At 43.1% G+C, this 14,879-nt stretch overlaps 1 protein-coding gene across 4 annotated transcripts in view; it reads right to left on the reverse strand.

Moving 5' to 3' along the window:
* unc5a (unc-5 netrin receptor A) overlaps window positions 1–14,879 on the reverse strand; it is a 141,818-nt gene that overhangs the window by 31,739 nt on the left and 95,200 nt on the right. For 2 of the 4 annotated variants that reach the window (XM_030395370.1, XM_030395369.1), the window contains exons 3-6: window positions 11,519–11,662; window positions 9,846–9,949; window positions 8,460–8,640; window positions 5,169–5,336 (exon numbers count right to left, since the gene is read on the reverse strand). In XM_030395370.1, the coding sequence (XP_030251230.1) occupies window positions 5,169–5,336; window positions 8,460–8,640; window positions 9,846–9,949; window positions 11,519–11,662 (597 nt within the window). The remainder of the gene's footprint in view (window positions 1–5,168; window positions 5,337–8,459; window positions 8,641–9,845; window positions 9,950–11,518; window positions 11,663–14,879) is intronic. The other 2 variants (XM_030395372.1, XM_030395371.1) reach the window with 1 other exon arrangement.

The raw sequence follows: 14,879 nt of genomic DNA on the forward strand, positions 1-14,879 counted from the left end.
GTCCTCAAATGATTGCTAGAGAATTTGAGACTGCTTTTGTGTGTGTGTGTGTGCGGTGGGATGCTGACACAGCTCGGGCCTCTTTGCAGTCAGATCCATTTGGCAGAGAGAGCAGAACCAATCAGATAATTGTCCTTGTTTGGCATTGAGTGGACCCATCCGTGGGCCAGTGGGCTGATTATCCAGGCTGGGAATGAGAATGATTGAATAGCGAATTACATCCTAATGAATATATTATGTCGCCCCTCAGTTTATCCACACCACTGTGAAATAAAGAGATGAGATCAACATCTGCCCTGATGAGGTGATGAAATTCTACTTCTCTTTTCCACCACAAAGCAAGACTAATGGGCATGCAAATAACATTTTCAAACACGCGGATTGGAGTGGAAAACAGGGCACTGCTCACGAGACTGTGGATGATACACAATTGCTGAGGCCTGAGGAAAAATCAAAGAAAGATGGCGATGCATGAACAGTTCTTGATGGCCTGTCTGACTCTGAACACATGTTGCAAATATTTCAGAAGCGAGAGAGGCACCTAAGAAATGTTTGGACAGCATAAGAGGAAGTGGAAAGATAGTAAGTGGTTACAATAAATGCAGAGAAGTACTGAAAAATGATTTCTTTGATTTGCTTGTTTTTTCACATTCAAGGCTGAAATCAGAACCAAACCGCATCCTTCTACTTTCTCTGAATCCACATAAGGAAATTATCATCCACAGCCTCAGTTTTTCTTATCAAATCCCAAGAAACAGATTGTTAGCGCCACTGCAAACGGAACCACAGCTGATTTTCAATCAAACAACACCACGGGTTTCGGGTCAGGCAGGTCTCTGAGGAGGGACAGTAATACAATGGCCCAGTGGCAAGCCCTCATTTGGACATGTTGTCAAAGGGAGAAGTGAAAGGAGCCCGACCATTCTTAACAGGTCGGTAGGAGGGCCAGTTTGAGGCTCTGCTGTTCAAATTCACAATGGCTGCTGACGAGCATGGCCCAAGATCATGGGACACCCATGGTCACCTTGTCCTTGAGGGGAACACGAGGAGGCAGACGAGTACCACTGAGACCAGCAGGCTGCCCCTCTGCTCCCACTGTCCTGTCATCACACGTGTGCACAGTAACTACCCCCCAAATCCAGCGTTCAAAGCTGAGAAAAAAACAAGGCGCAGAAAACCACAGAGCCGTGGCAGGGGGCTGATAGCTTAGCCTCAGAAGTGGGTGATGCAACAGAGATTAATATCCAAACCTTTTTCTCTATTTCTGACACATTTTTAGTTAAAAAAAAACAAAAAACCAAAAAAAAATGGTCAGTTGTTGTGATATAGTAAGCAACCGATAACAGAAGTTCAGTCCCTTATGTTAACTAGAACAAACCAAAATGAGACAGAATGACATATGAAGAGGACGAGCCAAAACAAATGGCACAGAATGATTAAAAACAGCACTGATGCAAGGCTGTCACCAGATGGCCACCGTCTTTTCTGACTGAACTAATGTGTTTTTCTGTCACATTTATTAGCCATAGCCTTTATTTATTCCTCGGATAAAATATGGAGTCGCTCTGATAATATCCAGAGACACGAGCACTTCCTACCCATGTAGAATTAGACAGTTGCCTGCAGTGCAGACAGCCGACATATGGGTGCTAACTTGCATGTGTAAAGCACGTGCGTACGCAAACACGCTCACAAGAACATGTGCACAAACACACCAGCCCCGAGTCTGTTTACTTTTCATCGAGTAGAATTCTCATGACTCCCCTGGCATGCCTGAGGGATCAGTACAATATTTAAATAATTCACCCAAGTTAGAAATCTCTTCAGGTTGTTTGCTGTTCTCTAACACATCGGCAACAGTCCCGTTCATGTTTGTGGGCCAGGTGTCACGTCCAAAACCGGGGAATAGCTATTTGCTGTTGGCTCAGCTTGAGCATCTTTGTCAGAAACGTTGGCTTGAGCTGACATTTTGCCATGACCGTTGGCTCAGACTACAAGTCGGTGCAGGGGCAGAGTCAATGAAAGGGTGAGGGATGGACTGCAGATTAATGTGGGATACTTCGACAGGATATGATGCGATGGAGACAAAGGGAAAAGGGAGAAGGCAGAGAGAGGAGAGAGAAAGGGAGATAAGCTTTTGCATAGTTTGGCTACTGGCTGTCTCAAGTGTTGATCTGCTCTGCTCTGAGCCTCAGGCTTTAGCCACCTCCTCCTCCTCCTCCACAGCTCCCTGTGTCTCTCCCAGCATGTAGCCCATCTGATCTGCCACACAGGCCTCCGCCAACTCTCATTAAACACTTTGGAATCTTTGACAAAAATACAGATGAGCCTCTTTGGCTTTACACATTCCAGATGAGAGGTGGGAGCTCACGTTTAGACACAGGAGGAACTGTGAAAAGACAACCAAAAGAGTTTTGGACCTGAACAGGTTATTGTTGATGGTGGACTTCCGTATGAATAATGTGTACGAAAATAAGCTTCTGTGGCTCTGAAGGAACCATGCTACTTCTTAAATGTGGAACAACACATGGCCATCGGCATTTCAACAACAACAACAACACATAAATAGACTTAGCCGGGCAATGCAGAGACAAATTACAGCCTTTGCATGTTGTTGATTCAAAATTTATATTGATTTGTTTCCAGCGAATATTCATTCAGTTGACAGCATCTTTCTCCCCAAAGGAAGAATACAGCAAATCTGTGAAGCCATCGATGTGTTTTAGACAAAACAAAAACAACTGCAAATAAAAAATATATATATATATATATATATATATATATATATATATATATATATATATATATATATATATATATATATATACACACATATATATTTTGTTTCTTTTTTTTTCGGTTAATTTAAAAGATCTAATGCTGTGAGTTAAATGCACAAGAGAGCTAATAATCAACAAAGAATCTTAGTCTGGATAATTAATGAACTCTTGAAACAAGACCAGCATTAAAATCATGCAATTTTTAACATGCAGCTCCAACACAAAAGGCACTGAAGAGGAGAAATGTCTCTCAAGGCTGACTTAAAAATACAGAAGACTACTTCTGAATCCAAATGTCAGCTGTGTCTAAATAAATAACACAATGTCTATCTGCAGCGTTACAGCTCCCCGTGTACTTCATTCTTCTCAAGTCTCTTTCTTCAGAAGTAAGCTGAAATCACCATCTACTGTGCATCGAGTGGATTAGACCTGTGAAGGCTATGAGCGCAGTGATAATTAAAGTTGTTATCCAGTATGTGAGGTCGTTCTCTGCTAGGCTGGCTTCATCTGTTCCACCTTGCTGAACGTGACTCTTGTATGAGAATGTCTATTAATTTATTCAGGCTGATGATTCATACATGCGTTAATCATGTATTTGATGTATTAAGGTAAGGATTCAGGTGTACTTGGCAGTCATCTCTGCTGGGCTGTGTGTGTGTGTGTGTGTGTGTGTGTGCGCGCGCGCTTGGTGACGAATGATGGGAGCCGTCAGTTCATCTTGGGGGACTTTAGAGGTGTGTCTGTGAGTACACAACAGAGCCATGCTGCCACTTGTGATTGGAAACAACAGCCCATCATCCCCCGGCTCTAGCGTGGTGAACTTCGGCCTTGAGGGGGACCCTCTCCAGGGTCCGACAGCTGTGACTGTCTGTGCTGCCGGTGTTCTGTCTGAGACAGGTAAAGATTTAGAGAAGAAGGCAGAGACTCCTCTCTGTCGCCAAACAACAGGGCTGATAGAGGTGTGAGCGGGGTCACGTTGCTGAAGCGTCTCTCATCAAGAGAAAAAAGAAAGAGTTCTTTCACTTCAAAAGTCTCTGCAAACTGTGTTCACAGGGCACAATGCAATTTCAGTCACTGCACCCCGAGAGTTGAAATTACACACTTTCTCCTTGTGGGGCAGGGGAAAGAAAGACGAGGGCGGGGTTTGGTCTAACAATAGCAGCTTGGACTGACATTAATCTCTTTAAGCTCATGGAGGTCAGTATCCTGCTTTGCTATGGGGGAATGTCAAGCATCCCTGGACACCTCCTCTAATTCCATTACTCGTTGCTCCGGCGCTAATAATTCCAAATCCGTCCAGATAGCGTCCTGAAGGAGCATTTCGGTGTTCCCTTTGTCTTCCACTCCTGATGTATTCCGGCGGGCCATGTTACTTACACTCACGCTTGACATCTAGTGATGTCTTTACATGGGAGATGTGTAACGCAACACTCTGATTCACTGAGGAAGATAACCTCTGTTTTAGACAGGGAGAAGCTGCCACTGCCAGAGGTGTTGGATTTCCCTCTCTGCTATTTACCGAGCGTGGGAGATTTCTCCTGCGGTCAGCACGGCTGCAGAGCCCCTGCTATATGTCCTCGGACAGAATCTGCTGGCAGCCAAACGGCCAGCTCGCGTACACACTCGGGCTTTCTCTACCTCTTTCTCAGTTTCCCTCTTCTCTCTCTCTGGGCTTTGTTCCTGGCTCCCTTACACTGTATCTGATTCCACCTGTCTATATCCCTTCTTTCACCTTACACCTCCTTTTCCCCCCATCCTGCTTTCTCTCCTTTGCTATCTCTCCCTCTGTCAGGGGGCTAATGTGGGACTGCAAATGAAGAAGCTTGACTTCCATCTCAGGCTAAGAGGGATCGATATGTGTTCCTCGGTATCAGGCAGGACGCTTTCTCACGAGGGAGAACGGGGCAGGCAAATGAAACGCCCTCAACTCCTCACACGTAAACACGACACACAGGCTGCTATAATTCAGCTTTTTATTGCCCATATTTACTACATAGCTTGAGCAGCAAACAATAACAAATGTACTAGCTGGTCTGACACAACGCCATGGCAGAGACTGTGTCTCTTAAAGCAGACAGGTCTCTGAAATAAAAGCAGGGTCTGTGTAGAGCACAGGAGATAAAGAGATATGTGAACAAAGAGTGATAATAATAAATCACCTTCAGGATGAGGCCTCACTGTGAAGACTAATAGGCTCTGACATTGCTGTGTAAGCGGTCTAATTGCAGGAAACAAAAGAAGCACTGACATCTAAGAAAGACCTGAGTGCCGGTAAAAAAAAGCAGCCAAAATAAAGATGAATTGATGACTTCTGGATGCAAAAAAATGCAAAAAGGAAGCCACAGGAAGCCAAGCGCCACAGGACAAACAGGGTTGCCTGGGAGTTACCTGGACAGGTGGCCACGCAGGCACTTTTCTGGACGTTCTGCCCCTCACAGGATGTGCCTCCATTCAGTGGTGTGGGGTTGGTGCAGCTCCGACTCCTCTTCTGCCAGCCACGCCCACACACGGCACTGCAGGACGACCAGGTGGTCCACGTGGACCAGCCGCCGTTGACTGTCAGACCAGCGCCGGTGGGGATGGAGGGGGGAAGGAGGGGGAGGGAGGAAGGGAGGGATGGATGAAGGGACAGAGCAGCCAGGATTACCCGACATGCACTAAGGAAAAAAGAGGTGTGTTGCGCTAGAATAATTGAAACTGCTGTTACACTCTTTGGTTCAGCACTGCAAAGTGAACTAATGGAAGAGCAAAGGCGGGCTGCTGCCTGTGTCCGAGTTGGAGTTGCAGCCAACTGCAGTGAAAACAAAATGGCTTCAACAGGGAGCAGAAAATAACATGACAGCTTGCCATCCTTGACCTTATCTCTGAGGAAGGTGCTGCAAAGTGACTAGTGGACATTTTAGATATGCCTCCAAATTTCCCAAAGGTAACATATGACAACAAAAAACTCATAATACAGTCAGAATATAATCGCTGTAAGGAAACACCATTTAAAGCTGAATGCTCATGGTCATAAATGCATATGAAAACAACACCTACTCCTTGGAAATGCCAACATACTGCGGAAAAATAAATTTATACGGCTGTTCCAGTAATTCAGATTATACCCTTCACATGTCCATCACTGATTTCACACCATTACATGCCATTCTTCAAACTCTTAAGTGTTCCCTGAATTGAGAACAACCCTCTATAATTTCTTCTTCTTTTGTATTTCAAAATGAAAGTTCAAGCACTTCAGAAACTCTGAACATTGAATTCCTATTACCGCCCATGTTCTGAACCTTACCCATCTATTGGCACATAATTGTTGCTATATCGCTCGATCATGGGAGGTGATTACATCAAATCACGCTGGTTTCATTCTAATCAGCTCCTTCCTGTACATCCTGTGTTTGCCTCGGCTTACAAAGATACAGAGATTCCTGATTTATTGACTTGAACAGTGCTGGCGTTCCTTCTCTGTACATACTCCCTTCCTAATTTCCCCCTAACTCTCTCCTGTGCTTGTCGTGGCTGAATCATTTCCTTGCCCTCTCTATGCGATTGATTGCTCGCCGCGGCGAGGTAAATTGCCAGGCAACTCGGCCCCTGATTACCTCTTAGCACAGAGTGCAGTCACACCAGCCAGGCCTTGTTAAAATGCATCTCTGGCCCCCTGTTGAACCTGCTTTGAAAAGTAGCACTTATTATGACTTGCTACAGCTAGCTAAATCAGCTAGTGTGGTGGACTGCGATGCTCTCAGGTAACTGAATTTTTCTATTCTTCTACAGAGCAACACAAGTGAACAGCAGTTACAGGTCTTTTTTCAAAACAAGAGCACTTCTATAGTAAATTTAACCTCCGTTGATACAGCAATGGTGATACATTTGTCAAGCACAGAGAGCGATGGGAAGAAACAAAATTGTCATGCAAGCGCCCCAGCAATTTGTTCACAATTTGTGGGGTCTGAGAGTGAAAACAATTGCTTGACAATACAAGAAAAGGCGAACAATAAGAGTATGAATGCGTTTGCCTCCACAGTCATTTCAACAACAAGCTAATCAATTATAATCAGTAGTAAGAATAATTGTGCTTTTTCATTTTTATGCTGAAGGCTCTGAGGAGTGTATGATTGTGTGTTTTGAGTGCATGCTCCAAATAAACACATTTCATTTGAGACCGTTCACCATGAAAGTACACATGCCTCAGTTATCAACAGCATTTAAGTTTGAACATCCTTCAGGGTGTGCACAGTCGAAGTCCCGTTGAATTACTAAATTAGCTGAAGGAGGAAAAGTGTGTTGAAGTGTTTTGTCAAAGATCTAAAATACTGTCAGTTTTTAGTATTTAATCATTAATTTGATTATTACATGTAAAAATGAAACAAAGTTGAACACATTTTCTCACTCTTGTTTATCTGTGTAATCTATACTTGGATATGGTAAAGAGAATATTTATTCCTATACATTAAGGCTCTATAGTCATCCATCGGTGGCCCTCGTGCTCCACACTATGCTCATATTTTCTCAAGTTCAGTTCATCCTACACCCTGGAATCCACTGAGGTTCCTTTGAGAGCTTCCGTTAGCTGCGAGGGCAGAGCAACTACAATCTTAAATGGAAATTGATATTCAAGTAGCTACAAGCTGAAAATGAGAACTGCCTGAGCTATTACATTTTAATCAAATAATTGATGCTCTGATTTCACAAGGGATGTGCATACATGTATTTTGAGTTAATTACCTTCATAAAAATAACCAGATATTTCTTTTGAATCTAGTCTAATAAAAACACTGTAAAAAAACATTTTAATTCATTAGTTCTTCTTTGTATCCTCTCATAGCAGAAAAATTGATGAGGTACACTACATTTTACTATATATTTGTGGTACATGTTGTGTTTTCTTATGTTATCTGATGTTAGACGGCATACATCTGCTGGCAACCTCAACGAAAACAGTCCATGTCAGACACTGTGCCAGATTATGCATCTCTTATATCCATAAAGCTGCCTTCATGCAATCCCACATGATTTCCATTTCATGTTTGCATGTATATGTACCCAGTAGCTGAGAGTGGAAGGCTGTAACGTATGCAAAACCTGAGCAGTGCCAGTACCCCAGAAACCCTCTGTGATAGAAAATATGCTGTTTCTCTGCATTTTAATAAAGATCAGTCTGCATATCAAGCCAAGTCATTATTTACAGTTTGCTCTTAATTCAATTTCTCTTCTCATATTGGATCCACTACAGAGAAGGAGGATGGCAGCCCCGAGATCGGATACTGCCAGCTCTTGGCCGAATGGCTGCCAGTAACATTTTAAGTTGTGCTAATTAATGTGCAAGACACACTACTATCTCTTTGTGCTGTTATTTATGATAGTGAAATTAATTGCTTGCTGAAAAAAACAGCTGACTTACGCAAGTCCTCACCATATGTCACACATGCATAACGCTGCATATTGTTATTACTAAAACTCCAGAGTGGAATCTGGGTGTAATATAGAAGAAGTGTGCCCTGGGTACCTTCCATGCAAGAGAACATGCAGAGATTAATGTGGAAATGTGGGATAACAGATGCAACATGCAAGCAAAACATGACTCATCTGAGCTGGGGTTTTTTTCTGAAGCCGGGAGCCCAGACCTCTCATTAGCCTCCGAGCCTCCTTTGACACCTGTTGAAAGAAGTTGTCACCTACCATAGACCAGGACCGTGGCCGAGGTGCTCTTGCGGCGAGCGACGATGTTTTTAGCCACACATGTGTAGTTGCCTGTGTCGGCCAGTCGGGCTTTTTTGATGACTAGATTGTGGTCAGTCGTGATGAAAAAATTGGGGTCGCTCGCTGGGTTGACAACATCCTCGTTTCTCTGCCACTCCACCTGAAAATATGTTTCAGTGGTCAATTCATTGCACCTGATTAGAGACTGCCGCCCCCCCCCCCCCCCCCCCAGACATGCTGTAGGTTAGACAGGAAGAGGCAGAGAGGTATATCTGGTTTTGGTGCAATCAAACAGACAAGAAGAACAAATGTAGATTGGTATGACCGAAATGGAATTAATCTAATCTATATGCCCTACTGATTTGACCATTTGTTCCCCTTGTGTGGGGAGTGCAGCTTTTATTGTGTAGCTGCTGGAGATCTCTGTAGCCATGTGTGGTCTTTGAGTGAAACCGATCACGATTTGTGTAGTTTGTGTGCCCTCTTGCAGAAGTCAAAACTGATGTTATTCCTTTTTTGGTGTACTCTCAGATTGGCTCGCTTGTTTTCTTGCTCTCACTTGACCTCGCACCGTCTCCAGAGTAGCTACGGTACGGCAGCATTGTTGTCGGTATTACTGCCAGTTTCGATGCCGCAAATAATTGGGCTTTCTTCCTCCTGTATGCTATCCCTGTTTTCTCCCCGTGGTGACTTCTGCTCTGATGTTCTTTTCTGTTGAACTGCAGTTGGCACCTTCCCTTCCTATTTCTCTGCAAACCGTCCCCTACACTGTTGAGCTGCGATTGGCTAGCCGCTGCTCCTGGTCTCTGGGCTGTCTGAGTGGCTGGCCTAACCTCCTCTTGTGTTGTTATTAGAGCAGTTAGTGCCTATCTGGGACCGGGAGGTGCAGCAGACGAGGTGAAACAGCTGGCCCCAGTCTGGTCCTCTAAACACAGACATGCACCGCCGAGAGACATGAAGGGAGGGCGAGAGAGAGTTGTGCAGAACAAGAGTGTATGAGAGACACAGTACATGGAGAGATGGCAGAGAGATAGAGAATGAGATGGGGAGCGAGTGAGGCAAATAGACCCATTAATTATGGATAGGCCTTTAGAGATGCCAAACGGGGAGTGAAGCCTCCAAGCCTATCCTGAGTGATGTGACGAGACGATGTGATATACGGCTTCTCAGAGATGTAAGAGAGATAATAAATCAATAATGGGGAATAATTAGAGGTGTAATTTATCCGTCTGTTCCTTGGTGTAGCGGGGAGATACGCCGGGGAGCTTATCCTGAGCTACTTTTTGCTCTTTGTCCTCCTGGTGAGGAAAGGGTAAATGGATGCGAGATGTGGACCTATAAATATCTTCTGTATCCGTATCTCACCTCAGCTTGTGGCACTCCCTCTGGGGGATGGCAGCGCAGTAACACCTCCTCGTCCAATGCCACCTCTTTACCCTGCGGCTCCTCCTCAAAGTTCTTTCTCAGGTCTGAGGGAAAAGAAACGGATAAAGAGAAGCACAACAAATTAGAATACTTGTAAAAGCTTTGGAGGTTTCAGTGAAATACTTTAAACCACAAAAAACTTGGTGATGTTTTCTAAAATTTCCACTCTTGAAATGTCCACCCGTGGCTTCTCATGCTGCACTCCAGTTGGCCTCTAAGCCACACGGGGATCGGTGGCACCAACCATGTTGCTTATTACAGGCTGCCTGGCTGGTTCAGAGATGCTTGTCTGCTGCCAGAGGGGCTCGGCATCAAGCAAAAGCAATTGCATTACCCCTCACTCCTCCCCTCCCACCCACTCTCCGCTCTCCAGCATCCGCCAGCCTCCAGCTTCCATCTGTATGAGGGCTTGGAGCAGCCACACGAAAACAAAGCCCCGAGGCGCCTGGACAAGAGCTCCAGCAAGCCTGGTTGACTGCATGGGGCTTCACATTACGTCTCATTGAGTACTCTTACTGTTGCACCAAGTCCTGCTATATATTTGTCCATAAACCCAGGCTGTGAATTACACAGGTAAAGGCCTATTTGAGCGAGACAGGCTCCTGATAGCTGGCGGGCTGGTGCAAATTTGATGTGTTCACCCCGGGCTTTGACCCAGAGCGTAGCAATGTCTTATTGTTTTGCAAGGGGTCAGGGTTCGGCTGTGAGCCGCCAGTGGATTCCTTTAAACAGATGTTAAGCCTGTCCTGACCAATCATACTGAGAGGAACGTTACGACAGGCAGAAAGTTTCACGACATTCAATTTAATTAAAGTCGATACAATGGGACTGGAGGTGACTTAAGCTATAACAGTCCTGTAAGGCTTAAATGTATGTGAGTGTATCTGTGTGTGCACGTGAACATCATGTGAACCGGTGCATTCATACACACATTCTTATTAAAGCATGTGTGTGCGCCCTTCTCTCACATCTAACTGACTTTGTTGAGCTCTCAAACAAGTCCGGATAATGAATGTGTGTTTTCAAAACGTCTGGTGGTTTGGAGACAGCGCTGCGTTCAGCTCTGTCTGGAATAATGCATATTTATGCGGAAATTAATAGGCAGAATGCTTTAAAATACTCAAATGTAAAATGGCTTCTTCTAATAAAGCTTTTGAGGCTGCGGCGAGGGATGCGTCTGTGTTCCCTAGACAGATTTATGATTGCTGCGCAGCAATAAATTTCAAATCTGTTTTTATTCCAGTTACTTTCATAGGGATGATTGCTGATATACTGTATCCAGTGAAAAATATTCTCATGAATACTCAAATTAAGTGTTCCATTTCTTTTTTAAGGCTGCCTTCAAGCAGACACATTCCTCTGTTCCTCCCTACCAGGTCAAATATTTTCTTCTATGAGTGAATTGCAGGAGGGTAATTTAACTAAGTTGTAATCACAGTAAAACACTGAAGCATCAGATCATAACGCGCTCGGGGTAATTGCTAAATGAAAGTAAGAGCCTCCTCAACAACTCAAAGTGAAATTATCTTGCCAATATCCTCTAACTACAAACTGACATGTTATATGTATGACGATATGAACACTTTGTTGGAGAGAGTTTGTTTTACACGCACAAGCAATCCTGATATACGCTTTTTGGCTCTTCTGGGTTCCCGTAGTGCTCCAGGCCACACACTGACACCAGTACTCGTCGAGACCGAAGATCTTCTCCACCTGCTGTCTGGTAATTTCAATCGTCACCTGCATGATTGGCAGCGCTGCAAGGAAAAAATAGAAAAAACAAACAAAAATAAAACATCATAATCGTGAGTGAGCGCACGTTCAATCCCCATCAGCTCGTTTGACATTAGGCGAAGACTGAAATGACCGTAAATATTTCTCCACAGAAGGAAAACAAATGAGCTCAACTGAATCCTTAAGTGCATTTTGTACCTTGAACTAAACCAGCAAAGTAATTTTAAAAAAGCTGGGCAGAATAAACAAGCAGAGAAGCATAATCATATATAAACAGAGTGCTTGTTAACTGAGGAAAATGAGAAGAGAGCCTCACAGCTATCCTTGGTGTAATTTGGAGGGCGTTAAAACAGCAACAGTTGGGGAGGAAAAAGGAAGCACTAAACAAACACTCTACAAACAAATACACTCAGCACAACCCGTTTCTCTATTATTAAACCCAGAAGGGAGGGAACAATTTGCAATCTATGGAGCAATTCCACAACAGTGTTTATATATGTGATGCTGCTGTAATACATGAAAAATCAGTGTTATTTCTTTTCAAGAAGAAAGTGAAAACAACCCGTCTCTAACAAAAGCAATAATCGACAGCAGAAAATATCACTCTTCTAAACCGTCCAAACAATATCGTGTTGCTGGAGACCTGCCTTTTTGATATCTCGCAACTCCTTCATTTCATTTTCTTCGACCTTTTACTTGCCGACCTGTAATCCAGAGATGTTTTCTATATATTGAGCTACAACCTCGATCCCCACCCATGTGTCCTACTTTCTCTCTACTCTGATGAAGAGATTGCCATGTTTTCATGTCCTCGGCTTCTAACCCTCTCCATCTCATCTTTTCTCTCTGGGGTCTTCAGGAGACAGAGAGGTGTTGAACCTTTCATATGAACACAGAACATTTGACAGTCACAGAGGACACATCCCAGAGACTGACGGAGTAGCGCATAAGGCGCTGTATATTTATGTCTCGACGGAGAGGCGCTCTTCATCTGCCATTTACATAAAAGCACTTTGTGACTCTCACACACTCCCCTCACACACTTGATCCGTCTGCAATGATCATTTCCAGCCCCAGACAGCAGCTTGACTAAGTGGCACCTATCAGGCCATCAGACCTGTACAACAATTATGTAAAGCACTTGCGCTGATACAGAGTATTCATTAAGACAAAAATTGAGAATTTTCCTAAACAATTTGAGGCAAACTGTGTATGGATGTTAACAGACTTGTGTGAATGCGCGGCGGCCCGGCAGTGACACAGGCTGTTGGACAGGAAAGCAAGAGTGGCTCCATAGCCAGTGGCCACATGGTGAGAACTAGCTGTGAGGGTCACTGGCAGACCCCGCCCCCGTGTATTAGCGTCTAAATACAGTAGATTTTGCTACGTGCAATCATAGTAAATGTGAGTACATGTGCAGCGAATCCATCCCTGAGGCACCACCCTGAGCGTCAACAAAACCCTGGTGCTGCATGCAAGATTTTGCCAACAACCCATGTTCAAGCTTTACTTACAGCTAATTAAAAAGGAGAAAAGGTGATATTTTTATGTTCATGTTGGCTTCAATAACACTGCCAAAAAATGACAAAAAGTTGGATTCATTCTGAAATGGAAGGCTGGATTAAGGATTTCACTCCTCCATTTACCAACTTTCTCTTCTTAGTTTCAGCATGTGTGTGTGTGTTTGATTGTGTGTGTACGAGCAGTGCAAGGCACAGGCTGAGAGAGCACCTAAAAGCTAAAACAAATGGCTAAAGGGCACTACGGAGAATGAACAAATGGAGCAGAAGAAACCCTCTTCCTTCCATCAAATCAGCAGCATGGCTGTATTTGGCTTTCCCTTTAAAAAAATAAAATAAGATAAAATAAAATAGGTTTCTTAAACAACATTCAAACTCACTACATATGAAAAGCAAGGACAATGCATTATCTTGCTGTTACATTTGGTATATTTAAAACTAAAATTCAGCCACAGCAGTGAGAGGAAATAATAATATCAAGACTTGGTTACATCTGCACTTTTATTAACAGGACATGCAGCAATGAGCCGTTTATATCTCGTACCACAGCGAGGGATTTGGTATATCTTATATCTTATCTTATCTTATCTTATTGTGGATTTTATTGTTTTATATGTGAACGCTGGTTATTATGTGTAATTCATCTGCAATCTTACTTAAAGGTTAAATATATGAGATTTTAAAAAATTCAACATCATGTAACTTTTCTACCTTAAAATAACAAGTTCATAATTTTGATGCCACAGCGTTCAATCTCTCCAGCCCCTCCATCACTTGTTTCACTTGAGCAATTTCTCTAATATTGCTTTAATATAGCAGCAAACAGCTATACTTGCTAAGGTCACAGTGGAGTAATAGGCAGAAAGTGATGTCGCCCTCCCTCTGTGTATGAGATTTTCACAGTATGACAAATATCACTGTTCCCTGGCATCACTTATTACATACTTACAATTATAGTATAATCAAGTATAATTAGTTAGAGTTATAATGCCACCCTAAAGGAATGGCAACAGAAGGTTTTTTGGTCAGACAAATGCTTTATTTTGATTTTACACAATATCATTCCCTGACAGAAATTAATATTGATAGAAACTTGAAATATGTATGTCATTAACGACGCTAATAGGGCAAGGCTCCATACTGTAGTTAAGCAAATTTACGCGGTCCAATATACGTACATTTTCATACCATAGTATACCTTAAACTGGCACACCACTGCCGACAACGGGCCTGGTAAGAAACTTTCTCAAATCAGAACCAAATGGTCTGAAACATACAGTAATCATATCAAAAATAAACAACATTTTTCTACTTAACAAAATGTTTTTCTTCAATCAATATTTTTTGGTGTTTAGCCTTCCAAAAAACAACATTTTCACTTCAAAACTGTTTGCTCACAGATTACTGCACGCACTTAACGGCATGGTCAGATAGTAATCTAACAACATGAGAAATTACATTTATATAATTACAATAACAAACACACAAAAAGACAACCTTTGCAGCTCTTACACTATAATAGTTTGTCCCGGTACCACTGCAGATAAAAGTCAGCCGTGCATTGCATTTTTTTCCTTCCTGTTAAATCATTAATTCCCCGGCCATTAACTTCCATGCAGTACTGTCGAAAAACAAAAAGCCGGGGCATAATATTGATGACCTCATGATATGGTAGATAATCTTTGGTTTAACTATTTCACTAGGTGTAGGTGGTTACAAG

The sequence above is a fragment of the Sparus aurata genome, chromosome 18 (genome assembly GCF_900880675.1).
Source record: "Sparus aurata chromosome 18, fSpaAur1.1, whole genome shotgun sequence".
Classification (NCBI taxonomy): Eukaryota; Metazoa; Chordata; class Actinopteri; order Spariformes; family Sparidae; genus Sparus; species Sparus aurata.